Source organism: Zalophus californianus, chromosome 13, assembly GCF_009762305.2.
Source record: "Zalophus californianus isolate mZalCal1 chromosome 13, mZalCal1.pri.v2, whole genome shotgun sequence".
Classification (NCBI taxonomy): Eukaryota; Metazoa; Chordata; class Mammalia; order Carnivora; family Otariidae; genus Zalophus; species Zalophus californianus.
In genome coordinates, this window is record NC_045607.1 from 13731083 (window position 1) to 13758606 (window position 27524).

The following is a 27524-nucleotide window of genomic DNA, read 5'->3' on the forward strand; positions in this document are numbered from 1 at the left end:
AAAAAACAGTTAACAAAAATTAACTTTGATGAACTAATGAATCATGGTAAAAAAAAAGCCATGAATTCTATGTGCATTATTCCCCTAGCGCTGGAGTTCTCCCGTTCCCCTTGATCGGTAAACTTGGTCTGGGCTTGCTGGCTGTTCGTGCTGATCTTCTGGGGGAGGGGCCTGTTGCTGTGGTTTCCAAATGTCTTTGCCGGAGGCTGAATTGCCCCACCCTTGTCAGTCTGGGCTAAGCAAGCTGCTCAGGTTTGCTCTCAGGAGCTTTTGTTCCCTGCAAGCTCTCCGTACAGCCTTGGAGGACCAGGGCAAAAATGGTGGCCTCCCAATCTCCACCCGGTGGAGCTGAGAACTCGGGGCCCCGCTCCTCAGTGCGCCCCCAGAGAAAAGCAGTCACTCCCTTGTCCCTGGTCTCCGGCCGCACTCCATGCTCACCGGGCTGTGACCGAGTGTTTGTATCTGTGGCACCCTACCCCGTGTGGAGTCTCCAAACCCAGCAGATCCCTGCGGTGCGTTCCCGCGCTGCTCCTCCCCGGGAAGGAAGGGGAGTCTCCCCAGATCTGCCGCCTGTTGGGTCCCTGCTGCAGGAGCAGTGGCCCGACTGGGCCGCGGATCACAGTTTATGGCAACCCCGAGCTGAGAGCCCGCGCCTCAGCTGGTCTCTGCAGCCGGCTTCCCCGCTCTGATACCTGGGAGCTCTGGCGCACTCAGGCTCCCCCGGTCTTTCTGTGACCCCAAGGGTCCTGAGACCCCACTGTCCTGCGAGGGTTCCACCCCCGCTTAGCCACTGGAGCGACGTCCCTCAGTGGAGCCGACTTCTAAAAGGTCCGATTTTGTGCTCCGCGGCTCTAGCACTTGCCAGAAGCGGCCGACAGAGGCCCCTCCCCCGCCGTCTATCCTCCCGAATATCGCCTCGGATTCACTTCTCTGCACGTCCTACCTTCCAGAAAGTGGTCGCTTTTCTGTTCAGATAGTTGTTGCTACTCTCCTCTTTGATCTCCTGTTGAGTTCGTAGGTGTTCAGAATGGTTTGATCCCTATTCGGCTGAATTCCTGAGACCAGACGAAATCTAGGTCTCCTACTCCTCCGCCATCTTGCTCCGCCGAATTCCATTTTTTTTTTTTAAACATTTTATTTATCTGACAGAGACAGTGAGAGCAGGAACACAAGCAGGGGGAGTGGGAGAGGGAGAAGCAGGCTCCCCGCTGAGCAGGGAGCCCGATGCGGGGCTCGATCCCAGGACCCCGGGATCATGACCTGAGCCGAAGGTAGACACTTAACAACTGAGCCACCCGGGCGCCCCTAAATTCCATTTTTTTTAAAAAGGCCAAAATATATTTGGAAAAGTAAATGGACAATAACCTCACTGGAAATTTGAAAAACAATATCAGTGAGGGAGAAGGAGGTATCAGAACAAATTGTAAAATAATAGGAATTAACATAGTGTGGCATCAGCTTAAAATGAGGACTAAATGTGGAAACTCAATCCAAGGAGCGCTCATCCTTGGTTCCTGCTTTCTCCCCCCCACAAGCCCTTTACCTCCAAATCTTTTCTTCTCTGGGCTGCAGGGAGTTCAGCTCCCCACCCCCCCCCCACTTCCTGGCACACCGAAGGGTCTGGGCAGGCCCCTCATGTTTTCTTCCCTCCCTTCATTCCTGAACCCTGCTCCTATTTCCCTTCCTTCAAATGCACCCACTCAGATCCCACTCTACCTCCTCCTCTCTTTCTTCAGTTTTTATCTCAACGTTCTGTTTTAAAGATACACTCACTGCTTCTCACATAGTGTTTCAGAGTACAGTCCACCACACTTTTACTTATCCATCCTCTAGTGACAGATTCCCCACCACTGTGAGCAATGCTGCAGCGAACATCCTTATACATCTCCCTTTACAAATCTTTGCAGCATTTATCTGGACCATATATCTGGGAGTGCGACCGCGGTGGCAAAGGGCATACATACAATGAATATTATTTACTGCTGTCACACCGGTCTTCAGGATGGCTGTGCTAGTTACACATCCACCAGCACTGTGTGAGGGTTGTCATCTCTCTACATCCTCACTAGCACTTGGTATTATTACTGGCCTTTCTAAAATGTGCCATTTATGAGAGGCATAGGATGCCATCTCATTGTTTTAATTTGGATCCTTCTGATTACAAATGATTTTAAACATTTCTCCATATGAGCTTTCCGCTTGGCGGGAGGCCTGCTTCTCCCTCTCCCACTCCCCCTGCTTGTGTTCCTGCTCGTGCTCTCTCTCTCTCTGTCAAATAAATAAATAAAACCTTAAAAAAAATTTCTCCATATGCTTATTGGCCATTTGGGCTTCTCATCTGTGAATTGCCTATTCCTATCTTTTGCACTTTGTTCTATTTTTCCGTTTGGGTTTTCTTGTCTATTTCTTATTGATTTTTGTCTCTGGTGTACTCTCTTAAAAATATATTTATTTATTTGAGAATGAGAGAGTGCACGCGAATGAGAGGAAAAAGGGGCAGCGGGAGAGGGAGAGAATGTCCAGCAGACTCCCTGCTGAGCACAGAGTCCGGCGGCGGCAAGGCTCAATCTCATGACCCTGAGATCATGACCTGAGCAGAAATCAAGAGTCAGACTCTTAACTGACTGAGCCACCAAGGTGCCCCTCTGGTGTACTTTTTTTGAGCAATAATGAACCCTAGGGGGTTCTGAACAGGAGTCCTTTATTCTGATATAGTCAAATTCATTATAACTTTACTTTATAGCTATTATATATTTTGGGGGTAATCTTTAAGAAGTGTTTCCCTGCTCTTAGTTCACAGAGATATTGTATATTTTATCCTATTGGTTTTACAGATTTGACTTCTAAATGCTTTAATCTCTCTGGCATCTACCTCTATATGTGATGTATTAATGAGTCTTTTATTTTTTATTTTTTTAAGATTTTATTTATTTACTTGTCGGAGAGAGAGTGAGCACAAGCAGGGGGAGCAGCAGGAAGCAAGAGAAGCGGGCTCCCCGCTGAGCAGGGAGCCTGATGAGGGGCTCAATCCCAGGACCCTGGGATCATGACCTGAGCTGAAGGCAGACACTTAACCAACTGAGCCACCCAAGCATTCCTTGATGTATCTTTTATCATGATTTCTGACAAGGAATAATATTGACTTCTCTTAGTTTTAGTTTTCTCTTCTGGACCTTTTCAATCTGATAGCAGAGTTGCTAATAAGAATTGAAATAGTCAAGGGCAGGTATCAATGGAAAAACTAGTGGAGGATCAAATTTAGATAATTTCAGACAACTGACTATTATTAAGTACAGTGTACTGAGCACGAACTGTTTGCCAGGCTCTTTGTCTATATTATTTTCACCCTTATAAAAATCCTTTGAGGAAAATATTATTACCTCTATTGAACGGATGAGCACATCAAGGCATAGAAAGGTGAAGCGTCTTGCCCAGTGTCACATATAGAGTGAGCTCCTTCTGAACTCCATGCTCTTTCACCCACACCACAAACCTCTTATATGTCTTCGCGAATTTTATTTTAATATTATATCCTCAGCATTTATTAAAAGTTAATGAAGAAAGAAGTCACCTGAGGAACACTCTGTCTCTTCTGCAAAGCCATGTGGCTTGCCCATTAAATGGCAAAACGTCACTATTTTCTTTTAGCATCTGCCCTATGCCAAGGACCATGCTAAATGCTGGGACTACAGCTTCCAATAAGAGATGGTTCCTGCCCTCGGAGCTTTCCTGGAAGGACAATGGGTGGTGGGGTCTCTTTGTGGTGACTGCTGTGGGTCTGCAGTAAAACTTCTGAGCTCAGATCCAAGCTTCATCTGTGCCCGCTCTGTGACCTAGAGCAGTTTGCTCTCTAAACCTCAGTTTTCTCATCTATAAAATAAAAATAATAACAATAGACCTAGCAAACAGAGTTGTTTTAAGATCCAATACAACAACGCATTTAAAAGCTTAGCAGAGTGCTTAGTGTTCTATCAGTAGAATGATAAATACCATTTTTATGAAATAAACCAATGATTAAAGCAGAAAAATGCTCTGATACAAGTACACTAAACTCTGTTATTGCACATAGAAAAAACGGGTCTAAGTTACATTGAGAGAAAGTGGAAAGAATTTCAGGGCATGCTTCCCAATGGAGCTAATCTTCATATATCCTTGACTAAGGAATTGTGTTAGTTATTTTTAGCTTTCAGTTCCGAGAATAATTTTCTCTCTTTGGACAAAACGGCATGCTCCCTTTTTCTGGTAGATAAAATATATATAACCTATTTATTTCCTATCTTGTAATGACCAGGAAGCTTACAGTTAAATTTAATGCTCTAAAGAGATTATATAGCCCTAGGGTTTGATAAAAATCCTTGATTATTTTTAACTTCCTTTTTAAATTTTAATATAGTTATTATAAGAGGACCTTTTATTTTAAAACAATTCTTTGGAAGCTAGTATATTATAAATAACCTGCAACTGGTGTTCCTTCAAGAATTCTGTATAAATCTATGAGATACTACCTCATACTAGTCAGAATGGCTAAAATTAATAAGGCAGGAAATGACAGATGGTGGCGAGGATGCAGAGAAAGGGGAACCCTCCTACACTGTTGGTGGGAATGCAAGCTGGTGCAGCCACTCTGGAAAACAGTATGGAGGTTCCTCAAACAGTTGAAAATAGAACTACTCTATGACCCAGCAATTGCACTACTAGGGATTTACCCCAGAGATATAAATGTAGTCATCTGAAGGGGCACCTGCACCTTAATATTTAGAGCAGCAAAGTCCCCAATAGCCAAACTGTGGAAAGAGCCCAGATGTCCATCGACAGATGAGTGAATAAAGAAGATGTGGTGTATATACACAATGGACTATCACTCAGCCATCAAGAAAATGAAATCTTGCCATTTGCAACAACATGGTTGGAACTGGAGGGTATTATGATAAGCGAAATAAGTCAATCAGAGAAAGATAATTATCATAAGATCTCACTCATATGTGGAATTTAAGAAACAAAACAGGAGCACAGGGAAAGTGATAGAAAAATAAAACAAGACGAAACCAGAGAGGGAGACAAACCATAAGAGACTCTTAATCATAGGAAACAAACTGAGGGTTGCTGGAGGGGAAGGAGTGGGGTGATGGGGTAACGGGGTGATGGGCATTAAGGAGGGCACGGGATGTAATGAGCATTGGGTGTTATATAAGACTGATGAATCACTGACCTCTACCTCTGAAACTAATAATACACTATGTGTTAATTAATAAAATTTAAATTTAAAAAAAGAATTCTGTGTAAATCTAATATTTTTTTTTAAATTTCAGGTGTCATTAGTAGACGAAAGGAGTTCCCATACCGGGTACCATTAGATTTGGTCCCCAAAACAAAAGTCAAAAGGATTGTGAGTGTAAAAGGTAAAGTGACAAATGCCATTTTTATTTTTCATTTCACTTTATGCTTCAAAGAGCAATCAAATATCCTCATGATTATCCTGTTTCTCCTCTTCTCTACTCAGCAGCATATACAAATCCGCCTCTGGGAGAACCCTGCTCCTTCTTCCACCTTCAAATCCCCAACCGCTTTTCTGACTGTTTTCTTCCATTGGCCTGATTTAAATGGAGATTCATTCTCCCACGATGAAGGATGGGGGCTATCACTGACGCAAAGACTTCTCCAAAACTTTCCATGATCTTAGTGACCACTCTTGCTCCAGAGAAGGCTTTGTGACCCACCAGAGTTGCACTGTTCTGCGGAAATATCAGTCCCAGAGGGGTTCTCTCCCCTCTGGCACATTTGCAGAAGTGGCAGCTTTGGTGGGTTTCCTCTGGTCTCCAGCTTTTATAATTCAGTATTAAGTCATCAAAACAACAGAATGTCCTGACTACATTTTGTCTCAGTGAAAGCCCTGGACTCACAGAATGTTAGTACCGGGAGAAACTTTTTTAAACATGCGCAATCCTGGTGTTGGTTGTGTGAAAATTGGTTTGCCTCGTATCGCACAGTGAGTTTTAGACAGAGCCCCCACAGCACTCCCAGAACACTCACAGCCCAGGCTTTTTGCTTTGCTTTGTGGGAGCGATTGATTAATAGGGTTTATGACATCTAAAGCTGTCAGATTGAACGACAACAAATTTGCCATGTCCTCTATGCGTTAATTTGCCTGCTACATTATACCATCTTACCACAATATTCCAGTGGCATTTTTAAGCCTGGTCTTGGTGTTTCTTTTAAATCCATATTCCTAACTAGATCTTTTTTGTCTCTCCCCAGCTAAGAAGTAATTCAACTGCCTAGATAAAAAGAAAAGAACAAGAGGGTGCCTGGGTGGCTCAGTTGGTTAAGTGTCCGACTCTTGATTTCAGCTCAGGTCATGATCTCGGGTCGTGAGATCGAGCCCTGAGTCAGGCTCTGCACTGGGTGTAGAACCTGTTAAGATTCTCTCTCTTCCTCTCCCTCTGCCCCTTCTCCTCACTGCCCCTATGCTCGCTCTCACTTTCTCTCTCAAAAAAAAAAAAAAAAAAAGAGGAAAGAACAGGGACAGTTGCTCTTCTCTCTAAAATATACTGTTACTCAGAAGTTGATAGAAATTGTGTCTACCTTGATTTTTTTGTTTGTTTGTTACAGGACTGCTTATAGGTGAGGTCATGTCTGCAGTTCTGAGTCAGAAAGGCATTGATATTCTTACCCACCTCCCCAAGGGGAATGCAGAGGCAGAACTGATGAGCATTGTCCCAGTATTCTATGCTTTTCACTACCTGGAAGCAGGAAATAATTGGGACATTTTTTCTACTAATTCATTAACTGAAAAACAGAACCTGAAGAAAAAACTAAAAGAAGGTAAAAGAAAATCTATTTTACATATTGTACATAAAAGTGTTGTGATTTTTAAACTATTGGTGCAATTAAACTAATATTTAAGTTCTTATAAATTATACAAAAGCATAATTGTAAAAGCATTTCTGCAAAAAGAAAATCGTGAGATAGACACAACTATATAAATAAATACTATTTTCTGTAGCATTTTGGCTTAATTTACCAAAATGCCTGGATGAGAGACAAGACACCTGCATTCCAACCCCGACAGAGCACTTCCTTCCCTCTTGAATGAGCTCAGAGTGTTCTGCTTGATAATTCCCAATTCAAGTGATTCGTGATTCATATACTTCTTTTGAGAAGTGTAACGTTGGCCACAGAGCACATGCTTGCTGCCCAACACCAAAGGAAGTTTACCGTTCCCAGAAGCTAATAAAGCATTCTTTGTGTAGAAATGAAGGTCAGTGAAGCACTATGTTCTTTTTCTGGTGCCTCTTAGGGTTGGTGAGCATCATGTCCTACAGAAATGCTGACTATTCTTACAGCATGTGGAAGGGTGGAAGTGCTAGCACCTGGTAAGTAGAAGGTTTGATTTGCATTTTCATAAAATAGTTGATTAATTAAGGAATCTTAATGGAAATTCCATTCATCCAGTTGCTCAGGATAAAAGTCTAGTTATCCTTCATTGCCCTCTTTCTCTTACAAGTCACATCGGATCCAGCGAATACTTCTGGCTGTACCTTCAAAATGTGTCCTAAACTTAACTACTTCTTACCAACCCCACCACGCCATCCTGGCCCAAGCCACTCCCATGTCTTATCTGGATTATTGTACTAGCCTTCTCTGCTCTTTCGTCTTCAGCCCTTCCCCCTCTTTGTCTATACCGAACGTAGCAGCTGGAGTGACCCTGTTAAAACATAAGTTAGGTCACGTCACTCAGAACCATTTGGGAGCTTCCCATCGTGCCCAGGGTAAAAACCAAACTTACTGTGAACTACAAGGCCCTTCATGGTCTGGCTTCAACTCACCTCTCCAACTGCATCCCCTACTATTCTCTTTCCTTCCACTCAAGCCCTACGGACCCCTTCAATGTTCCTTGAACAGACCAGGCATGCTTCCACCTGAGGGCCTTTGCACTCATGTTCCTCTGTCCGAAATGCTCTTCAGGTATCAGTGGCTAGCTCCCTTACCTCCCTCAGGTCTTTACCAAAAATCACCTTCTCAATGAGGCCTCTACTTATCATTCTATCTAAAATTGCATCCCATTCCCATCCCAACATTTCATATCCTGTTCCCCAACTTTCCTTCCTCCTTAAAATTTATCATTAACATTCTTACTTATCTCACTTATTATCTGTCTTGCCACCAGAATGTGAGCTCCACGTGGGCACTCCCAAGTATTCCTAGTGTCTGGTACATACCTGACACATAGCAGGTGCTCAGTAAGTACTTATTCAGTGAAGCATAATAACTTCCTTATTTTTGATGCTTTGAGGGCAAGACTGTCTGAATTAACTGAAAGTCCACGTGGCAATCTATTTTCAAAAAAAATACTCTCATGCACTGACAAAATATTCAATGAAAACATAGTGTTCCAAGTGCCTTATAAATTTTACTATATAAAACACTTTTAAGAATTGTACAATCTGGAATAATTGACTTTTAGATTATGCCCTGTAACTATGGAGAGTCCCTGGGATTTCATCTTTGACCCTCTTATTTTCTGTAGTCTCTCCTTGTGCAATCTCATCTTTGCCCATGATTTCCATAATTTCTACATAGATGATTCCCCAATTGATGTCTCAAGGCCTAACTTCTTTCCTAAGCTCCAAATCCACATTTCTAGGGGTCTGGGAGCCAAAGGCCCTTCAAACATAATTCATGCCAAATTCAGTCTTTTGTTTTGTTTTGTTTGGGTTTTCTTAATCTGTAGGCAGCAATACTCTGTACAAGTTTGAACCATCCCTTTCCTTTTGGCTCTATATCCAATCACTTATCAAGTCCACAGATTGTACCTCAGAAGTGGGTCTAACCATGTGTGGGTGGCACATTTTAAAAGACATGTAGACTCCTGGAGCATGCCTACCGGAGGATACCAACCAGGATGCGAGGGGTAGGGGTTAGAAACCAGCACAGCAACAGCTAGGGACTAAATGCTTAGAGGACGAAATGCCCCCTCTCCCCAAGAAGATGCAGTAGCCTCTCAGTAAACACCTAGGGCCTCTCGAGCATTCTGGGCAAGACTGAGTGGACGGTGTTCAGCCAGAAATACAGAAATATTTGGATACTGTCCTAGAACCCAACTCCACAAGTTCCTTGAGAGAAACATACACAGAAGAAAATGGCCAGTACCTGAATACTTTCAAAATATTTTTTTTGAGAAATACAAGGGAAGTACAAAGAAAAAGTACAAAAAATAATATATCATTTATTTTATTTTATTTTTAAAGATTTTATTTATTTATTTCAGAAAGAGCACACGAGCAAGCATGAGCAGGGGGGCGGGGCAGAAAGAAAGGGAGAAACAGGCTCTCCACTGAGCTGGGAGCCTGATGTGGGTCTCAGTCCCGGGACCCTGGGATCATGACCTGAGCCGAAGGCAGACGCTTAACTGACTGAGCCACCCAGGTGCCCCAATATATCGTTCATTTTAGAAAGAAAAATGAAAATAAAATATTTTAAGTGAGAGGGAGAGTCAAGTGGTCTTACTCTGAGAAGTGAGGGGCTGAAGAGTGGGTAGCTCTGGGCACTCAGAGAGTGAGGTAATGGGACCGGAGGAGTTGGGGGGCGGGCGGATAAGAGGCATTGTGGGGTTATGAATTAGATACTCTTGGATATTCCTTGAGAGATATTAGTAGAGACTGAAATTGCTTCAAAAAGCAAAAAACAAAAACAAGAAAGCCTCCATAATCATGATAGTTAAAGCTTCCTTGTGAGGTAGTGAGTTCTGCATCAATGGCCTGGCTCAAGAGGAAGTGAGGTAAACACTCTGGTGAAAGTCGGGGAAGGAAATTCAGGCCTCAGACAAGACTTTAGATTAGACAGCTTGTGCACCTTTTACAATCTAGAATTTTAAGATTTTACTCTTCCAGGTCTCCTGTTCATATGTCAGTGCCCTGACTCAAAACTATTTGCTTCACCACTGTTGTCTTTAACTTGAGCGTAATTTTGTTTTTAATCATCAGGCACCGGTTTTAGTTTGTGTGCTTGTTAGCAATCCTGCAATCACAAAAGATGTGTTGTTCACGTTTGTTGACTAAACGTTTTGGAGATCTTCCTAAAATCTTTTCTTCCTTTGTAAAATGGTGACAACATACTTTGAATTGTATGATTTAAAATATTATTTTCTTTTAAAGAATAAATATCATATTAACTAAAACACACATAAATTGAAAGCCAAAGGGATTGAACATCTAAATATTAGTTATTTGATTTTGTCTTAAAGGTTAACAGCTTTTGTTTTAAGAGTACTTGGACAAGTAAATAAATACATAAATCAGAACCAAAATTCAATTTGTAATGCTTTATTGTGGCTGATAGAGAATAGTCAACTAGAAAATGGATCTTTCAAGGAAAACTCCCATTATCAACCAATAAAATTACAGGTAAGGAAACCAAATATATAGATTAGCAACAGTTTTATTTACAAGTCTGAGTTTTGTTCTCATCCTATTTTAGAAGTTTGAAGAAAAGAAAATATATGTATCCCTTTAAGAAAGTCCTGTTGTGTACAGGCAAAGAATATGAAGGTTCTTCTTGCACTGCTCTTCACACAATTCAGTATAGGTCAGACGAGTGATGTCTTTGACATCTCTTGTGTAACAGGCACCGGTTGTCCACAGGCTGTAAGTGCTAGAGATCTCAGAACAGGTAAAATGTATCATCTGTCCACATACCCTTGGTATAGATGCCATACCTGAAATTCAGAGCCTTCTTACAGGTCAAGGCTGCAAGGTGTTGTCATGAAAGATGGGACCCTATTTATATCCTGTCAGTAAGAGAGATTGGGGTCAGTTTTATTAAACTGTACAACAAAGTGTTGTTTGAGATTAGAATCTACTTATAAACTTGAATTACAAAGTGATTATAGTATCTCTCCAAGATACCATTACAGTATCTCCTACTCCCTTCTACTCCTTAGAAGGTTTCTTTAAGATGCAACAGTGTTTTTCGTTCCTTTGTTTGTTTGTTTTGGTTTGTTTTGGTTTTTTGCCTGCCCTAATCCAATCCCTTTCTGGCATGATATCAGGCATAAATGGCTCCCTGGTAACAGGGAACTCATATGGTCCTCTGCTGCACCAATAGCAGATTAGGACTCCCACAAGAAACAGAGGGCAACTGACATTATCCAGGTGCTATTTGAAGAATAAAATACTACATTTTTTTTTCTTAAGATGCCCACATATCCATCCATCCATCTATCTGTCTGTATTATTCAACAACCTTTTGCTGAGCACCTAATACGTGGTCTATTCTGAGCGCAATCAGGGAGGAAGTGTGGGAAGGATAGACTACCACAAAGCTCACACACCGGTAGGGAAAGTGGGCTATCCATGCTACCAACTCTAATCTACATATAACTGTATGTGTTCATTCACGTATATAAGAAATACTTACTGAATGTGTACTAAGTGCTACATGGTAGAGACACAAGGGTGAACAAAACAAGTGTGGTCACGGAGGCCTTAGAGCTTATGATCTCGCAGAGAAGTCAGACGTCAGTAAGTAATTTCAAGTGTGCGATACATGTTAAGAAAAGGGAAATATAATTTCACCAAAAGCGGGGGATCTAACCTAGTATGGGGGAATTGAAAACAATGAGTTAGCCAGGATCCTGGGAGCTAGTCAGGAGGAAGGCAGGCAGAGTGTTCCAAGTGACGGCAAACAGCGTGCCTGGCCTTTTGAAGTGGAGAGAGAGGGTGGTTCATGCACGTAACTGGGACCAAGAGAGCTAGGGGGTGAGTGACATGAAATAAAGCTGGAGAGGTAAATAGAGGACGCTTTGGAAGATCATATAAGCATTGCATTGGAATGTGACTGCCCTAAGAGGAAATAATACGGGAGAACAGAGTCTGAATAGAGCTTCAGAGAGGAGGTGGTATTTTAACAGGATCTTGAAGGAGGGGGAGAACCTGTGGTGAAGAGGTATGAAGTGGAACTTCAGGGTGGGGAGGTGAGGGAGAGAAAGGCATGGAAGGTATGCAAGTGAGGAAGACCAAGATCTTACTGAGAAATGGCAAGCAGTCCAACTGGAATGCATGAAGGGAGAGGAGGAGATTAGAACCAGGTCATTTCACTTTAAGGACACCGTTTCACTCTCCTTTTAAAACATGGCTTATTTTTAGGGTACCTTGCCTATTGAAGCCCAAGAGAATGCCTTATATCTTACAGCCTTTACAGTGATTGGAATTAGAAGGGCTTTTGATATATGCCCCATAGTGGTAAGTAAGAGTTTCCTTCCTCTAACACTGCTCATCTGTTTCTGTACCATTTAGTGGGAGGGACCGCCTTGAAAATAAATTTAGCTCCCAAATCAAAAGATTTCGGAATTATGATAGATATTAGAGATGCTCTGGTCCAACCTACTTGTTGACAGTTGCAAAAACTGAGACCTGTGGGTAAGGCAGGTTTAATCGTCCAGTGTCACAGGCTACTAAACTATGGAGCTGACAGAACCAGTAAGTTGTGACTGAGGAGAAAATGACGTGGTGTCCCTAGCTTCCTTCCAGTGTCTCTGGTAATGTTATGATGTGTATGTGACTGTTAGCCTACAGTGGAGGCATTTTATATCATGGAACTACTAAACACACGATAGCGTGTTTGCTTCTTTGGGCTGTGCCGTCTCACTTGCTTGGAAGCTGAGGGGAGTAAGGAGAAGATTCACCTGAGTGCGTCAACGTGGTAGACTCCAAGGGGTAGCAGGGATGCTTCCCCGATCTGGGAAGAGACACTTCCCCGCATTGAGGTCAAACACGCCTGCCTACAAATCAGAAGTCAATTAGACATGTCCTTCAAACCAGCCTACAGAAGAGACATGGAAAAACCCACAGGGGTTTGCAGGACTTCAACCACAAAACAAAATACTGTTTTTAGTTTGTTTCAAGAGAATTGTTATTTATACTTAACAAGACAAAATAATCAACAAGGGACAAGTTCCCAGGGCCCTAGAGGACCAGTCGACACCTAGTGGTACATGAGCAAGAGACAGTGGAGCCGGGAGAGAAGGGGCTGGGCAAGTTGACTGCAGCAGTGCACCAGACTTTGTCCTCATGCACTTATCCAAAATAAATACTTCAGTTGTCTCAGGACAAAATAATAGAGACAATTTTCCCAGGAATTCTTAGGATCAAGAAGCACTCTGGCAGCTTGGTTCTTTTCCTGCTATTTATGGTTTTATTTAGCAAAATTCCTTTTGAAAATGTGAGTCTGTCCCTGCTGTGCCGGGTTGGGGGGGGGGGCGGCGGGACGTGATTAAAGCTGTGTCTAGGCTTCTTCTTCCCAGAGACTACATCTGATACGGGAAACAGAAACTAAAGGGAAAAACTTTGACAGATGAGAATTGAGGGGCAAAAAGGTTGACCCAGTTTGGACAAGCACATTTTCCCTTCTGAGATTGTACTCTGCTCCTTCTCCCAGAGGGATTTGCTTCAGGGAGACCCCATCCACTTCCATTAGGTCATTTCTCTCTACGCTCCATCTTGCCTGCCCCAGGATGGTGCCACCCGGGGGTAGTTCTCATCGGTTGTTAGGTTGAGGCTTGACAAACCTAGATGTCTTTTGCTCTTGTTTCCAGAAAATCAGCATGGCTCTCACTAAAGCTGACAACTTTCTGCTTGAAAATACCCTCTCAGCCCAGAGCACCTTTACACTGGCCATTTCTGCTTATGCTCTTTCCCTGGGAGATAAAAGTCACCCACAGTTTCATTCAATTGTCTCAGCCCTGAAGAAAAAGGCTTTGGTTAAAGGTATGACTTGTTTCGTACATTTATTTGGCAAGTGTTTACTAAGCATATAAAGTCTGCTAATTCTGGGAAGGAGATTAGGGCATGCAAAGTTGAGTAAGACACAATCCCTGCCCTAAAGGAACAAATCATCATAATACAATATAATAAGTGCTGTTATTCATTCATTCAGCATATGTATTGAGTACCTCCTATATATCAGACACTGCTGTAGGTTCTAGAGATAAAGCAACAGACCAAAAGAAAAAAAATCCAGGTCCTCATAGAACTTACATTCCAGTTACGGGGAGACAAACATGGTAAGTAAAATATTGCATATAGTGACTAGGTTGGCGATGAATGATATGAAGAAAAATGAAGCAGGGGAGGGAGACAAGGCGAAGGAGGAGGTTGTGATTTAAGCCTCCCTGAGAAGCTAGTACTTGAATCGAGACCCAATGAAGGTGAGGAAGCAAGCTGTGGCTTCTCCAAAGGATGTTCCTGGTGGAGAAGCAGCGTGTGCGTATGCCTGAGGCAGGAGGGTGCCTGGAGCTCCAAGAATGGCAAGGAGGCCAGTGTGACTGGAGAGGAGTGAGATGATGGGGAGGCAAGGGAAGGAGAGGGGGCAGGAGGGAGGGAGGGTCATATGCAGCCTTGGAGGTCATCACAGGAGCTCCACAAGACTCCTGTATACAGTCGTGCAATGTGCACAGCTCCCAACCCAGCCAGTGAACTGAGGCTGAAATCCAGCCTGTGAATTCCCCCAGCCAGGCACCCTGGATTGGGTCTGCCTCTGCCCAGACCAAGAGGTGCCTGTGTCTCATTCACATCCGGGCGCTGTGGGGGCCAGGGGAAGCCCAAACCTTTAACTTCCAGTTCAAGTGAAAAGGGAAGGTTTTGAGGATTTTTAGCAGAGAGAGATGTACTCATTGCCAGTTTATTGCACTTTCCCTTCTGGCTTATCCTGTATTGCGTTGGCTATATATGTATTTCATTTTGAAAAATAAAGAAACCACTTCCTATGGGTCAGGAGTAAAGAAATAGAAAGAGGATAGCAGTGATCACTGGCCAGTGTTCCTTTTTTTTTTTATGTTATGTTAATCACCATGTGTTCCTATACCAGCACGGCATGGTTGGACACTTCCGAGCCCTCTCCTGGCTGAGGTTTTCTAAAAGCTTAATAAATGTAACATGAAGTGTACCACTATCTACAAGATTTGATTTCCGTCATCATTTAAAAATGACTGAATCTTTTCTTTTTAAGTAAGAAGAGTAAGGATCAATTTTAATTGTAAATATCAGTGAACTTACAGTGGTTTTTTTTTCTTTTTGGTTTTTTTTTTTGATGTAGTGTTCCATGATTCATTGTTTGTTCATAACACCCAGTGCTCCACGCAGAACGTGCCCTCTTTAATACCCATCACCAGGCTAACCCATCCCCCCACCCCCCTCCCCTCTAGAACCCTCAGTTTGTTTTTCAGAGTCCATCATCTCTCATGGTTCATCTCCCCCTCCGATTTCCCCCTCTTCATTCTTCCCCTCCTGCTATCTTCTTTTTTTTTTCTTAACATATATTGCATTATTTGTTTCAGAGGTACAGATCTGTGATTCAACAGTCTTGCACAATTCACAGCGCTCACCATAGCACATACCCTCCCCAATGTCTATCACCCAGCCACCCCAACCCTCCCACCCCCCACCACTCCAGCAACCCTCAGTTTGTTTCCTGAGATTAAGAATTCCTCATATCAGTGAGGAAAATGACTGAATCTTAAAAAATAAATAAATAAATAAAAGTGACTGAACCTCAAAACCACTTGTACAGTGCTTTTAAAATAACATAAAAGAAATGCTTGGGTCTTAGAAGATAGGGATCATAAAATCATAGAATTGAAGAAGAGGTCTTAATGATTCAGATAATGTTTGAGCTGCAAGTATCTTCAAAAACCAAATTTTTCATTCTAAATACAGCAAATCTGAGTCTCTGAGAGGGAGGGGAAACATTGTCCAAAGTCATGTAAATAACATAATTATGAATTGTAAACAGATACATTAAAATCTTGACTAATCTTCCAAAATGATTTCCAAATACACCTTACTGTTTTTTTAAAGATACTCTATTTAAAAAAGCATGTAAAGTGACAAGTTTAAATTACTAGAGCAATAACAAATATAATTTAGAACCTAGTTTATGAAAAATATTGCATATATGAAATTATCTTTAGTGCTTTACACTGGGAAGAGATCATAAAAGACTGAACTAAGGTTTTGGGCATGATCTCATAATTTCTAGGACATAGATTTTTTTTTTCTGTCAGGGAGAAAAGTTCTCCAATTTATCTCATAGTGTCGATAATAACAGTAAGCCTTTCTCTGTGTATGGTGCTTTCTGGTGGATTAAAATTTACATTTAGTATCTCATCTGAGTTTCATTGCAAGGAAAAAAGTACTACATACACTTTAGGTTTTAGAAAATTAGGCCCACAGGACTAAAAGAATTTATCCAAATTGACATGGTCAGTTCCTAGTGGAGTAGAGAGCAGAACCTGGGTGTACTAGTTACAAGTTTATTGCATTTCTCACTCTGCTATACTGCTCTTCCCAAGTACACATGGACTCTCCATGATGACCCTTTCAAGTCAAGACAAACAGCACTGTATTAAAGATCTTATTTTGTATTGGTCCCCTTGAAGTTCTTCTTACAAACGAGTAAGAAACTTCTAGACCTCAAAAGGCCACTACCAGAAGAAACTTCTAGAAACCTGCTAGAATTATGTGAGATTCACATTTTTAATTATAGCAATGAATGTGATTTGTTGATGTTCAGGTGACCCAGTCATTTATCGTTTTTGGAAAGACAATCTTCAACAGCAAGACAGATCTGCACCTAACTCTGGTACAGCACATATGGTAGAAACTACTGCCTATGCTTTGCTCACCACTCTGAACTTGAAAGACATAAATTATGTTAACCCAATCATCAAATGGCTATCTGAAGAGCAGAGGTATGGAGGTGGCTTTTATTCAACCCAGGTAACATTTCTTTGTCTTGTTTTATCCTCATGAAATTGATCCTCTCCCCCCGCACCCCCTGCCACTACATGGTCCCACTCATTCTGACCTCCATGGTTTTGTCCACCAAATGAGCATACCATAGATATGAATCAATGACTAGAATCAAAGGACCCTTAGAGATTATCTGCATTGATAGCCTTCTTAAAGAAGGAAGTCAGGCCCAGGAGGTTCATTCATGGAGTTAGTGGCAGAGCCAAAATCAAAACTCACATCTCCTAACTCTAAATCCAGTACTTACTTTATGATTCTTAATGATCATGAAGGGCTAGCAAGGTTATCAGCAATTCCATGACATCTTATGTAATAACCATGTGGACAAAAGTACTGATATTCCCTCCCCCCAAAATAAATAAAAAGTGAGAGAAATACTGATTGTTATAGTTTATCTAGCTACCATTGTAAACTCATTCTATGTTAGAACTATTTTAGTTGAAGAATATACCTCTGCATTCAAAGTTTAGCTCAAATATTGGCATCTTCTCTGCTCCTTGGATGTTTGGATGATGACAAAATTTAGAGTTAGAGGGGTCCTTCAGGATTACTTCAGAGATTATCTAATCTGGGGAGGCAAATGGGTTTCATCTTGGAGACAGGTGTAGGCTTAGCAAGGAAGAATGTCCCATTGATGAGCACGCCATGGACACAGGCAGACGGGGTAGCCACATATTTGACATCTCTGAGCTAGTCATACTTCCCAATTTTATAGATGAGGAAGATGAGACCTAGAAAAATAAAGTTCATCCATTTATTCCTAGAAAAATAAAGTTCATCAATTTATTCCTTCAACAAATACTTGTTCAACAGCTACCATGTGTACCTACAAAATGTAATGGATGCCAAGAAAGACTTGCATCCAGAAATCTTACATTACAGTGGGCAGAAGGAGAAAATTAAAACAGAATTATGGAGAGGGAGAGCTTATTGATGGCCTCACTGTGGAGTTATTTAAAGTGAGACTTAGGATAAAAAGGAGAGAGTCATGCAAGGAGTTGGAGGCATTCTGTAGAGTGACCTGCCTGTGGTCACGCACTCGGGATGCATGGAGCACCTGGCCCTGAGGACACACTTCCTTCCTCTTCCTGCCAACAGCAGCATCCTTGCTGGGGAGGAAGAGACCTTCCTCTCATCTCCACCTGGGGGCCCTTCACCAATTTCCCTCACTCAGCTGGAGTTTCAGCCTGCATCCCCATCCTCTCATAAAAAAGGGTATTTGTAAACACAGGGAATATATAAATGAGCTAAACCTATTTTTGTGCCTTGCTGATCTTTGATAGGATACAATTAATGCCATCGAGGGCCTGACAGAATATTCACTCATGATTAGACAACTCCAGTTGAACATGGATATCAGTGTTTCTTATAAGCATAAAGGTGACTTCTACCATTATAAGATGACAGAGAAGAATTTCCTTGGGAGACCAATAGAGGTAAATGAAGGACTTTTGATAATATTTTATAATGGGATGGGACCTTTGAAATCATGTGTTTCACTCTTATTTTACAAATGTATCTATTTACTACTAAAAAATACACTAAGAGTACCTGCTATGTCCTGGGCAGGGGTGCCTGCTATGTCCTGGATACTGGGGATTCAAAAGCAAAGTATATGAAGAAACTGTGTGTTCGGGGGGACAGTTGTTTTAACAGTGAAAAATAAGAGCCTTGACAGGGACATGGAAGGACAGAGCAGGGCCTCCTGACCCAAGGTGAGAGGTAGGAATTTGTCAAATGCATCCAGGTGCGCAGGTTGAATCTCGAAGAATCAGAATGACCTAGCCAGGTGAAGAAAAGGGAAGAACATTCCAGAGAGACAGAACAGTATGCACAATGGTGCAGTGGTAGAGTGAGAGAAAACACATTTGGGCATCCACCAATGGTTCCACCTGGTCCTGTCATACATACAAACTGTGGCCTAGCTGGAATTGGCTTTTAGGTCCTCCAACAGCTTACCCCGTGTGCCCTGCTGGATTTTTTTTTTAAGTGGGCTCCATGCCCAGTGCGGAGCCCAATGTGGGGTTTGAACTCATGACCCTGAGATCAAAACCTGAATTGAGATCAAAAGTTGGACGCTTAGCCAACTGAGCCACCCAGGCTCCCCTGGATTTTTTTTTTTTTTTTTATGAAAACCTTGATGGCCTATAAAAATTTCCCAAAGAAAAGAAATGTTGGAAAAACTAGTTTCTGTGTCAATTAGAGTAGCTGCCAGTAAACAGCTGCTAAGACACATTTTTCTAATTACCACATTTTTAGATGCTTTTAGGTCATATTTAAATATACAAATAACTGGAAATAGTTTTTAACTGTCTTGTATCCTCTACAAATCCATGTTTGGGAAAAGTAAATAGGCATGAGAAATAAAATTTAATGCAAAAATCACAAACTATTGGCGCATAGTAAAAAAAAATAGGTATGGATATATAGACAGAGATATAGACATATTCCAACACTTAAAAATCCATAGACTTCAAATAGAAATCTGTTTCCAGACTCCTTTGAAAAACCGTAGGATCTGGCAACAAGATGCTGGCAGCAGCAAGCATTCTTCAATCTGTCCCAGTTCCCACAGTCACGTGACACGCGTGTAGGCACTTTGTCCGTACTTTGTGCTTAGGCCTCTGCAGGCACGTGTACTTGTGGTCCCTGGGTTGGTAATGTATCTCCTTTCTCTCGGAGCCTGTAGAGTTCACTAGAGATTCACATTCTGAGCCAGTGGTCTAAGCTCTCATGAGGAGCTCTTGACCTGAACAGCACGGTAGGCCCGCTGGAGATAGCTGGAGTTACTTCTTCTCTGCAGGGGTAATGCTGTAAGGGGCCCCTTGCCATTTCTAAATAACTTAAACCTCAGCCCATGATACTGTCTTTGTATAAAACCCAGGCTAGTAGTATCGAGTTTGGAATTCTCTATGTCAGCATTTCCTGAAATGTGTTATATAAAAAAGGTTTGGTGGTCAAGTAAGTGTGGGAAACTGTAGTTTAAATGAAGTTAAACAAGTTCTTTCTTAGAGGATAGCCCATCTTTAATACGTATGTAACTAAGTGTGGTGACTCTGGGGAAGAAAGGGCAATGGAGGGGCATGGGGACATGGCAACAGTGTTCATTTCCCAAACTTACAGGTCACTTGTGTTCATAGAACCCATTTCTCATGCAGCATCTTGATGCACTGGCTTTTCAATCAATGCTGTTATATTCCATCAGGGAGAACAAGAAAGTTGGCCTTTTTACGTACATTTACTAAAATTTAGAGGAAGGGCTGATGACTTTTCATGCACACCAAACCCCTTTTGCTCTAGTGTGCTAAGTAAGGGGAGGGCAGGCTGCAGACTTGGAGAAAGCAAAGAACCAACTCTTCGGGCCTCTTGCACAAAATGATCTCTCCCATGCTTTCCACAGATCAGGGGACATTTGTATAATAGAGTTCTTCTGGAGAGGAGAATTCCTTAACCCAGTTCATACCTTCACTCTCCTCTTAGAAGGATGGGCAAAAGACCATCAGCACCTAAGGATTTGGCAGGCTTAAGTGAGGTGCTAGGGGTTTGGGTGGGGTGCCAAGGGTTTTGGTAAACAGAGACCAGTGGGATGTGGAGGAGACAAGCCATCATGAGGCACTGAAAGGAATTTACTCAGTTGGCAAAAGGAGACGAAGATCCAGTTTTATCATAACCATATATAAATGAAGATGTAACCAAAAATGGCTTCTGATATGTTGGTTTCTCTGGCTCACTCGGGAGATCTCAGACATCGTAGTTACATGTAGAAGGGAAAGGGGAATTTCCAGCACTTTTCGTGTCTGTGTGCACAGGATTTTCACTGTTGTATCCATTTAATCTCACGAAAGCTCTGAGAGAGGAAGCTGGCAGGTATCTGCCAGCCCTTTTCATTGTTCTGTCCTCCCTTCCTGTTGAATAAGAAAAGAAAGCATGGTTTCTTATCCCCTTTCCAGGTGCCTCTCAATGATGACCTCGTGGTCAGTACTGGATACAGCAATGGCTTGGCCACAGTGCATGTAAGTATTTCATTGAAAGCCAATTTCAATGATGTGTCCGCTTGAACTAAGTAACATAAAAGAAAGTTAGGGACTTTGCCACAAAGTTACAGAAATCTGGGCTTGGGTAACCATGACTAAAGTAGGATTCATTTATTTAATTCTTTTTAGCTGTCCTCACAATTGCTTTTTGCAAATGGTTATGTTAATCCTTGTATGCATATAGTCTTTGTGTTTGTGGAAATTATACATATAATTATACTTATAGATACATAATTTTATGGTTCTATATGTGTATATATATACATATGATGCATGTGTGTGGATATATATGGTTCATAACATAGTCACACCTCGTTTATCCAGCATCATTGCAGATTGATGTATATACATACGGGCTTAAGTTTCTTTTATTTTAGCCATAGACTGCATGCACATACACAGACAGCTTAGAAAAACTTGCTACTGCCAAATGGCTAACATAAGATAAATTACATATTCTAAGCATAATTTAACATTCTCCTGATGATTTTAATTATGCTCTTATCTTTAGCACATTTATTCCTTCAAAGACTTCATAATATTGCATGGTTGGGTTGGTGGGGAGATGGATTGTCCACTTCTCTGTCATTTCTTGTTGCTCTCAATATACCTACCTCTGGTAAGCACTCCTCCCTTTCCATGCACACCTATAATTTGTTCTTTACCACGGTGGTGTGGGAGCTAGGAGAAAACCATATATCCTAGCCTTGTAGTGTTATCCATAAAGTTAGAGCATACAGGTTCAAGGGTGAGAGGCTTAAGAACTTCCCTACAGTGAGGTGCTCAGGTTTGACTGCATGGGATTTGGCAAGATTCTGCCTGGCTAGATGTCATTTTTTTTTCCCTACTTGGGCTTCTCAGCTATGTTTCAAATTGTGGGGTTTGCTGAAAGTCCATCTATTGTGAAATGAGTCTTAATTTCACCCAATTTGCACTGGATTATGGAAATGATACTTCAGGCATCCCATTTGCAGCAACAGTACTGCCATAATGCCTTTCCCACTGTCCTATTTTACATAGAATATTTTTGTTCACTCATCCCAATGTAGGTAACAACTGTGGTTCAAAAAACCAGCACCTCTGAGGAAATTTGCAGCTTTCATTTGAAAATTGAAACCCAAGACATAGAAGGTAAAACAGCATGATTTACACTGTAATTTTGTACCTTCTTCTTTTACCTGGGGACTTCACCTCCCTCTTCTGGTGGGTTGGTTCTCCCCTGCACTTCAAAAGCAAGTCCCGGTGCACACTGTAGTCCTCCTCTAACCATGGCCCTGGGCTCAGGGCATATGCTCTCTTCTGCCCTGAGAGCTTCCATGTGTGGCTCAAAGACCTATCCCTACAGGCAAATTTCTAGCTACCAGTGAATCCAGGCATCAGCTCTTTCTCCCTGCAACCTTCCCCAAACATGTTACCTTAAATAACTCCTTCCTTAAATTATAAGCTCATACAGGAATTCAGTAAAGTGGCAGGATATAAAATCAATGCACAGAAATCAGTGGCATTCCTATAGACCAACAAGACAGAAGAAAGAGAAATTAAGGAGTTGATCCCATTTACAATTGCACCCAAAACCATAAGATACCTAGGAATAAATCTAACCAAAGAGGCAAAGGATCTGTACTCAAAAAACTATAAAATACTCATGAAAGAAATTGAGGAAGACACAAAGAATGGAAAAACGTTCCATGCTCATGGATTGGAAGAACAAATATTATGAAGATGTCAATGTTACCTAGAGCAATCTACACATTCAATGCAATCCCCCTCAAAATACCATCCACTTTTTTCAAAGAAATAGAACAAATAATCCTAACATTTGTATGGAACCAGGAAAGACCCTGAATAGCCAGAGGAATGTTGAAAAAGAAAAGCAAAGCTGGCGGCATCACAATCCCGGACTTCCAGCTCTATTACAAAGCTGTCATCATCAAGACAGTATGGTACTGGCACAAAAACAGACACATAGATCAATGTAACAGAATAGAGAGCCCGGAAATGGACCCTCAACTCTATGGTCAACTAATCTTTGACAAATCAGGAAAGAATGTCCAATGGAAAAAAGACAGTCTCTTCAACAAATGGTGTTGGGAAAATGGGACAGCCACATGCAGAAGAATGAAACTTCCTTAGCCCACACACAAAAATAGACTCAAAATGGTTGAAAGACTTCAATGTGAGACAGGAGTCCATCAACATCCTAAAGGAGAACAGAGGCAGCAACCTCTTCGACCTCAGCCGCAGCACCTTCTTCCTAGAAACATCGCCAAAGGCAAGGGAAGCAAGGGCAAAATGAACTATTGGGACTTCATCAAGATAAAAAGATTTTGCACAGCAAAAGAAACAGTAAACAAAACCAAAAGACAGCCGACAGAATGGGAGAAAATATTTGCCAGTGACATATGAGATAAAGGGCTAGTTTCCAAAATCTATAAAGAACTTATCAAACTCAACACCCAAAGAACAAAGGATCCAATCAAGAAATGGGCAGAAGACATGAACGGACATTTTTCCAAAGAAGACAAAGAAATAGCCAACAGACACATGAAAAAGTGCTCAACATCGCTCAGCATCAGGAAAATCCAAATCAAAACCTCAACAAGATATCACCCCACACCAGTCAGAATGGCTAAAATTAACAAATCAGGAAACAACAGATGTTGGCAGGGATGTGGAGAAAGGGGAACCCTCCTACACTGTTGGTGAGAATGCAAGCTGGTGCAGCCACTCTGGAAAACAGTATGGAGGTTCCTCAAAAAGTTGAAAATAGAGCTACCATACGATCCAGCAATTGCACTACTGGGTATTTACCCCAAAGATATGTAGGGATATAGGGATCCGAAGGGGTACGTGCACCCCGATGTTTATAGCAGCAATGTCCACAATAGCCAAACTGTGGAAAGAGCCAAGATGTCCATCGACAGAAGAATGGATAAAGAAGATGTGGTATATATATATATACAATGGCATATTTATGCAGCCATCAAAAGGAATGAAATCTTGCCATTTGCAACGACGTGGATGGAACTAGAGGGTATTATGCTGAGTGAAATAAGTCAACCAGAGAAAGACAAGTAATATGACCTCACTGATATGAGGAATTCTTAATCTAAGGAAACAAACTGAAGGTTTCTGGAGTGGTGGGGGGTGGGAGGGATGGGGTGGCTGGGTGATAGACACTGGGGAGGGTATGTGCTATGGTGAGCGCTGTGAATTGTGTAAGATTGTTGAATCACAGACCTGTACCTCTGAAACAAATAATACATTATATTAAAGAAGAAGAAGAAGAAGAAGAAGAAGAAGAAGAAGAAGATGATAGCAGGAGGGGAAGAATGAAGGGGGGGAAGAATGAAGGGGGGGAGATCGGAGGGGGAGATGAACCATGAGAGACTATGGACTCTGAAAAACAAACTGAGGGTTCTAGAGGGGAGGGGGATAGAGGGATGGGTTAGCCTGGTGATGACTATTAAAGAGGGTACGTTCTGCATGGAGCACTGGGTGTTATACGCAAACAATGAATCATGGAACACTACATCAAAAACTAATGATGTAATATATGGTGATTAACATAACATAATAAAAAATTATAAGTTCTTTGAGAGCAGAGAACTCATAATTATTGGTATTGTCAGTAGCCATGAATTTCCATTAAAATCACTAGAAGTGTCCACTTCCAAATCATAAATTATTTTTAAGTGTGTTCAGAGACCTTTTCATTAATTATTCTGTTCTAACAGGTGCAAAACAGCTAAAAATGGTTTACTGTCATTTTTGTTTGTTTGTCGTGTGTGCTAGCATCCAGCTATGGAGGCTATGGTGACTCGGATTACAAGCGCATCATAGCCTGTGCCAGGTGAGCCTGTTTCCACAAAGGGGAGTGCAGACTTCAAGGTCTGAGGTCTATCTCTTTACATCTTTTTGAATTTTAAGATGGCTGGAAGATGCAAAATTGTACATTTTTTAAAATGCAGGACATAATGGGTGTTCTTAGATAGCTACTCTATAGAACCACTTTGTTTTTGCTCATAGTTTTCCCTCCCACTTTTAACCTTCTTCTAATTCAAACACTGTTTTTTTTTTTCTATCTTCCAGAAAGGTAGACGGGAGAGAGAAGTATTAGGAAAAGAAAAAGAAAAAGATTTTCTTATAAGCAGCTCCTACTCTCCTACTTAGAAAAATCATATTCACCCAGCAAAATCCCCAGCCCTTATCAGCCAGTGGTTCTCAACTCAGGCTGCACATGGAAGTCAGCTGGAGCACTTTTAGAATTACCCAAAACTCTGGCCTTACGCCTAGAGGTTATTCTGATGGTAGCCAGCCTTGAGAACCACTGGTGCTGAATCCTCTGCAGACTAACTCCAGGGCCTAAATTGGCCACTGTGGCAATTTCCTATTGCTGCTAAGTAACAATTTATCAGAAACTTAATGGTGAAAAAACCCAAATTGATTCTCTTACAATTCTGGAGGCCAGAAGTCCTAAAATCAATGGGCTGCATTCCTCCTAGAGGCTCTAGGGGAGAACCCACTTCCTTGCCTTTTCCAGATGCTACAGGCTGCAGGCATTCCTTGGCTTGTGGCCCCTTCCTCCATCTGCAGAGCACACAGCACAGCATCTTCCAATCTCTCTCTGACTCAACCCCTGTTTCTATCATCACATCTCCTGTGGCTTTCCTGCTTCTTTCCCTTATAAAGATGCTAATGATTATATTGAGCCCACCTAGATAATCCAGAATAATCTCTTTATTGCAAGATCCTTAATTTAATCACATCTGCAAGTCCCTTATTCAAGGTTCAGGGGATTAGGACATGGACATCTTTGGGGGCCATTATTCTGCTTACCACAGCCACCATCCTAAAATGCTTATAGAAGTGTAGGTTTTTGGGGGGCACCTGGGTGGCTCAGTCAGTTAAGCATCTGCCTTCGGCTCAGGTCATGATCCCAGGGTCCTGGGATCAAACCCCACATCGGGCTCCCTGCTCAGTGAGGAGGCTGCTTCTCCCTCTGCCCCTCTCTCTCCCCACTCCCCTCTCCTCCCCCTTCCCTCCCTTTCGACCCCTTCTGCTCCCCCTCCTCTGCTCCTGATCTCCCTCTCTCTCTCAAATAAATAAATAAAATCTTTTTTTAAAAAAAGCATAGGTTTTTGAAATTATGTACACATACCTTAGTGATCACACAGAGTGGTGGAGCCATGATTAGAATACAGGCTTCTTACCTCTTCCTTTCGTTACCCCTCAGTACCTCCTGTTGTGCTGTTTCCTTCACTCTTCATATTCTCAACAACTGATTTCTGTTGTTGGTATTCTGCTGACTTTACTTATAATCACACATGATGTCAAAGCACTTAGAAATTCCATAGAGTTGTATAATAGATTCGAGTGGAAAAGGCTTTGGGGGATGATATCGTGATCCCAGAAGCTGACACACACAGAGGTGAGGTGACCTGCTGAGTTCTCACAGAGTTGGTGGCAGAGCCAGGGCCTCAAGCCCCAGACCCTGATACTCAGTCCAGGATCTAAACCACCTCCTTCAGTCAGTATAACCCGAGACCAGTGACCTCAAGGAACAGCATGCTTCTTCTCACTGCCTCCTTCCCAGCCATTTCCCATCGTTGGTCCAGTCTCTCTCTTTTCAGGATTCCTGCACTGGGCAGCCTGCTCACAATACGTCCTTCAGTCCATGGTCAGTCTCTGCCCCTCTGTTCCCTCTCAAACACCCTTCCTCGTTCCCTCATGTCTTCCTGCTAAAGTTCCCCTTTCCCATCCTCCTAGCTGCCATTTCTGCTCTTGGGTACCTCTCTTCTGGGGGAGGAGGCGTGATCACAGTTGTGTTTAAATTCCTAACACTGGTCACAGGAAGATGTGAGCAGACTTGTTGAGGGCAGAGCCAGAATCGCTGCGTGGGACCCTACAGTGGGCACAAAAGAGGGCTCTGGTGGGGCAGTGGGACACCTGTGGAGTAACCTCTGCCATGAAGTACTCAAGGGATCTGTAGCAAATCAGCTTGCTTCTCTGGGCCTCTTCTGTAATGCAGGGATACTAAACTGTCTGATATCCAAGTGTCTTCCAGTTCTCATGTCCCACACTCTGCTATACATAAAAAGGTTCTTATCAAAAACTCATTCATTTAAATTCATTGACAGGAGGCCTCATTTCAGATTGTTAATACACAAAAGAAAGCAAATGGAGATGTAATATTAAATTTTCTATTTTGGGGGGGCTTTTACAAATTGGGAACAGAATGTTCAAAAAAGCCAGGTGGAATATGGTTTGGCTCTGTGAAGCTGAAGGTATGTTGGATAAAGTCCAAAGTAACTGTGTAGTACTTATTCAGGTGAAAAAATCTTTGCCTTCAAATATTCTCTCTCCTGAATAAAAAAATGCCAGCATACAGTTTCTGTATTCAGGGGGTCTCTTTCCTGTATTTAGCTTTTTACAACCTCCCTGTTGTATCCATAAGAAAAGAAAAAAGGATTTCATTTCTCTCCTTCTCTCTGAACAAAATGCCTTTGGGGGAGATGGCTGTCTTTGGCAGCAGGCAAAGGGCTTCTTGAAAGGAAGGTTTCTGTTCTACGGTTGAAACAGTCACCATGACAACCAGTCATCAGGCTCCAGCAACTTTTCATAGACATTCTCCACTCCGGAGGCCCTTTTCCATTCTGTTGACAGAGTATTTGCATCTGTGAAG

At 42.0% G+C, this 27524-nt stretch overlaps 1 protein-coding gene across 1 annotated transcript in view; it reads left to right on the plus strand.

Moving 5' to 3' along the window:
* The window catches only part of C5 (complement C5), a 94478-nt gene that overhangs the window by 54517 nt on the left and 12437 nt on the right, over window positions 1-27524 (plus strand). The window contains exons 23-33 of the mRNA XM_027616596.2: window positions 5310-5399; window positions 6610-6822; window positions 7298-7373; window positions 10244-10403; window positions 12144-12239; window positions 13592-13763; window positions 16567-16772; window positions 18089-18241; window positions 20756-20818; window positions 21889-21970; window positions 24635-24692. Coding sequence (XP_027472397.2) covers window positions 5310-5399; window positions 6610-6822; window positions 7298-7373; window positions 10244-10403; window positions 12144-12239; window positions 13592-13763; window positions 16567-16772; window positions 18089-18241; window positions 20756-20818; window positions 21889-21970; window positions 24635-24692 — 1369 coding nt within the window. The remainder of the gene's footprint in view (window positions 1-5309; window positions 5400-6609; window positions 6823-7297; window positions 7374-10243; window positions 10404-12143; window positions 12240-13591; window positions 13764-16566; window positions 16773-18088; window positions 18242-20755; window positions 20819-21888; window positions 21971-24634; window positions 24693-27524) is intronic.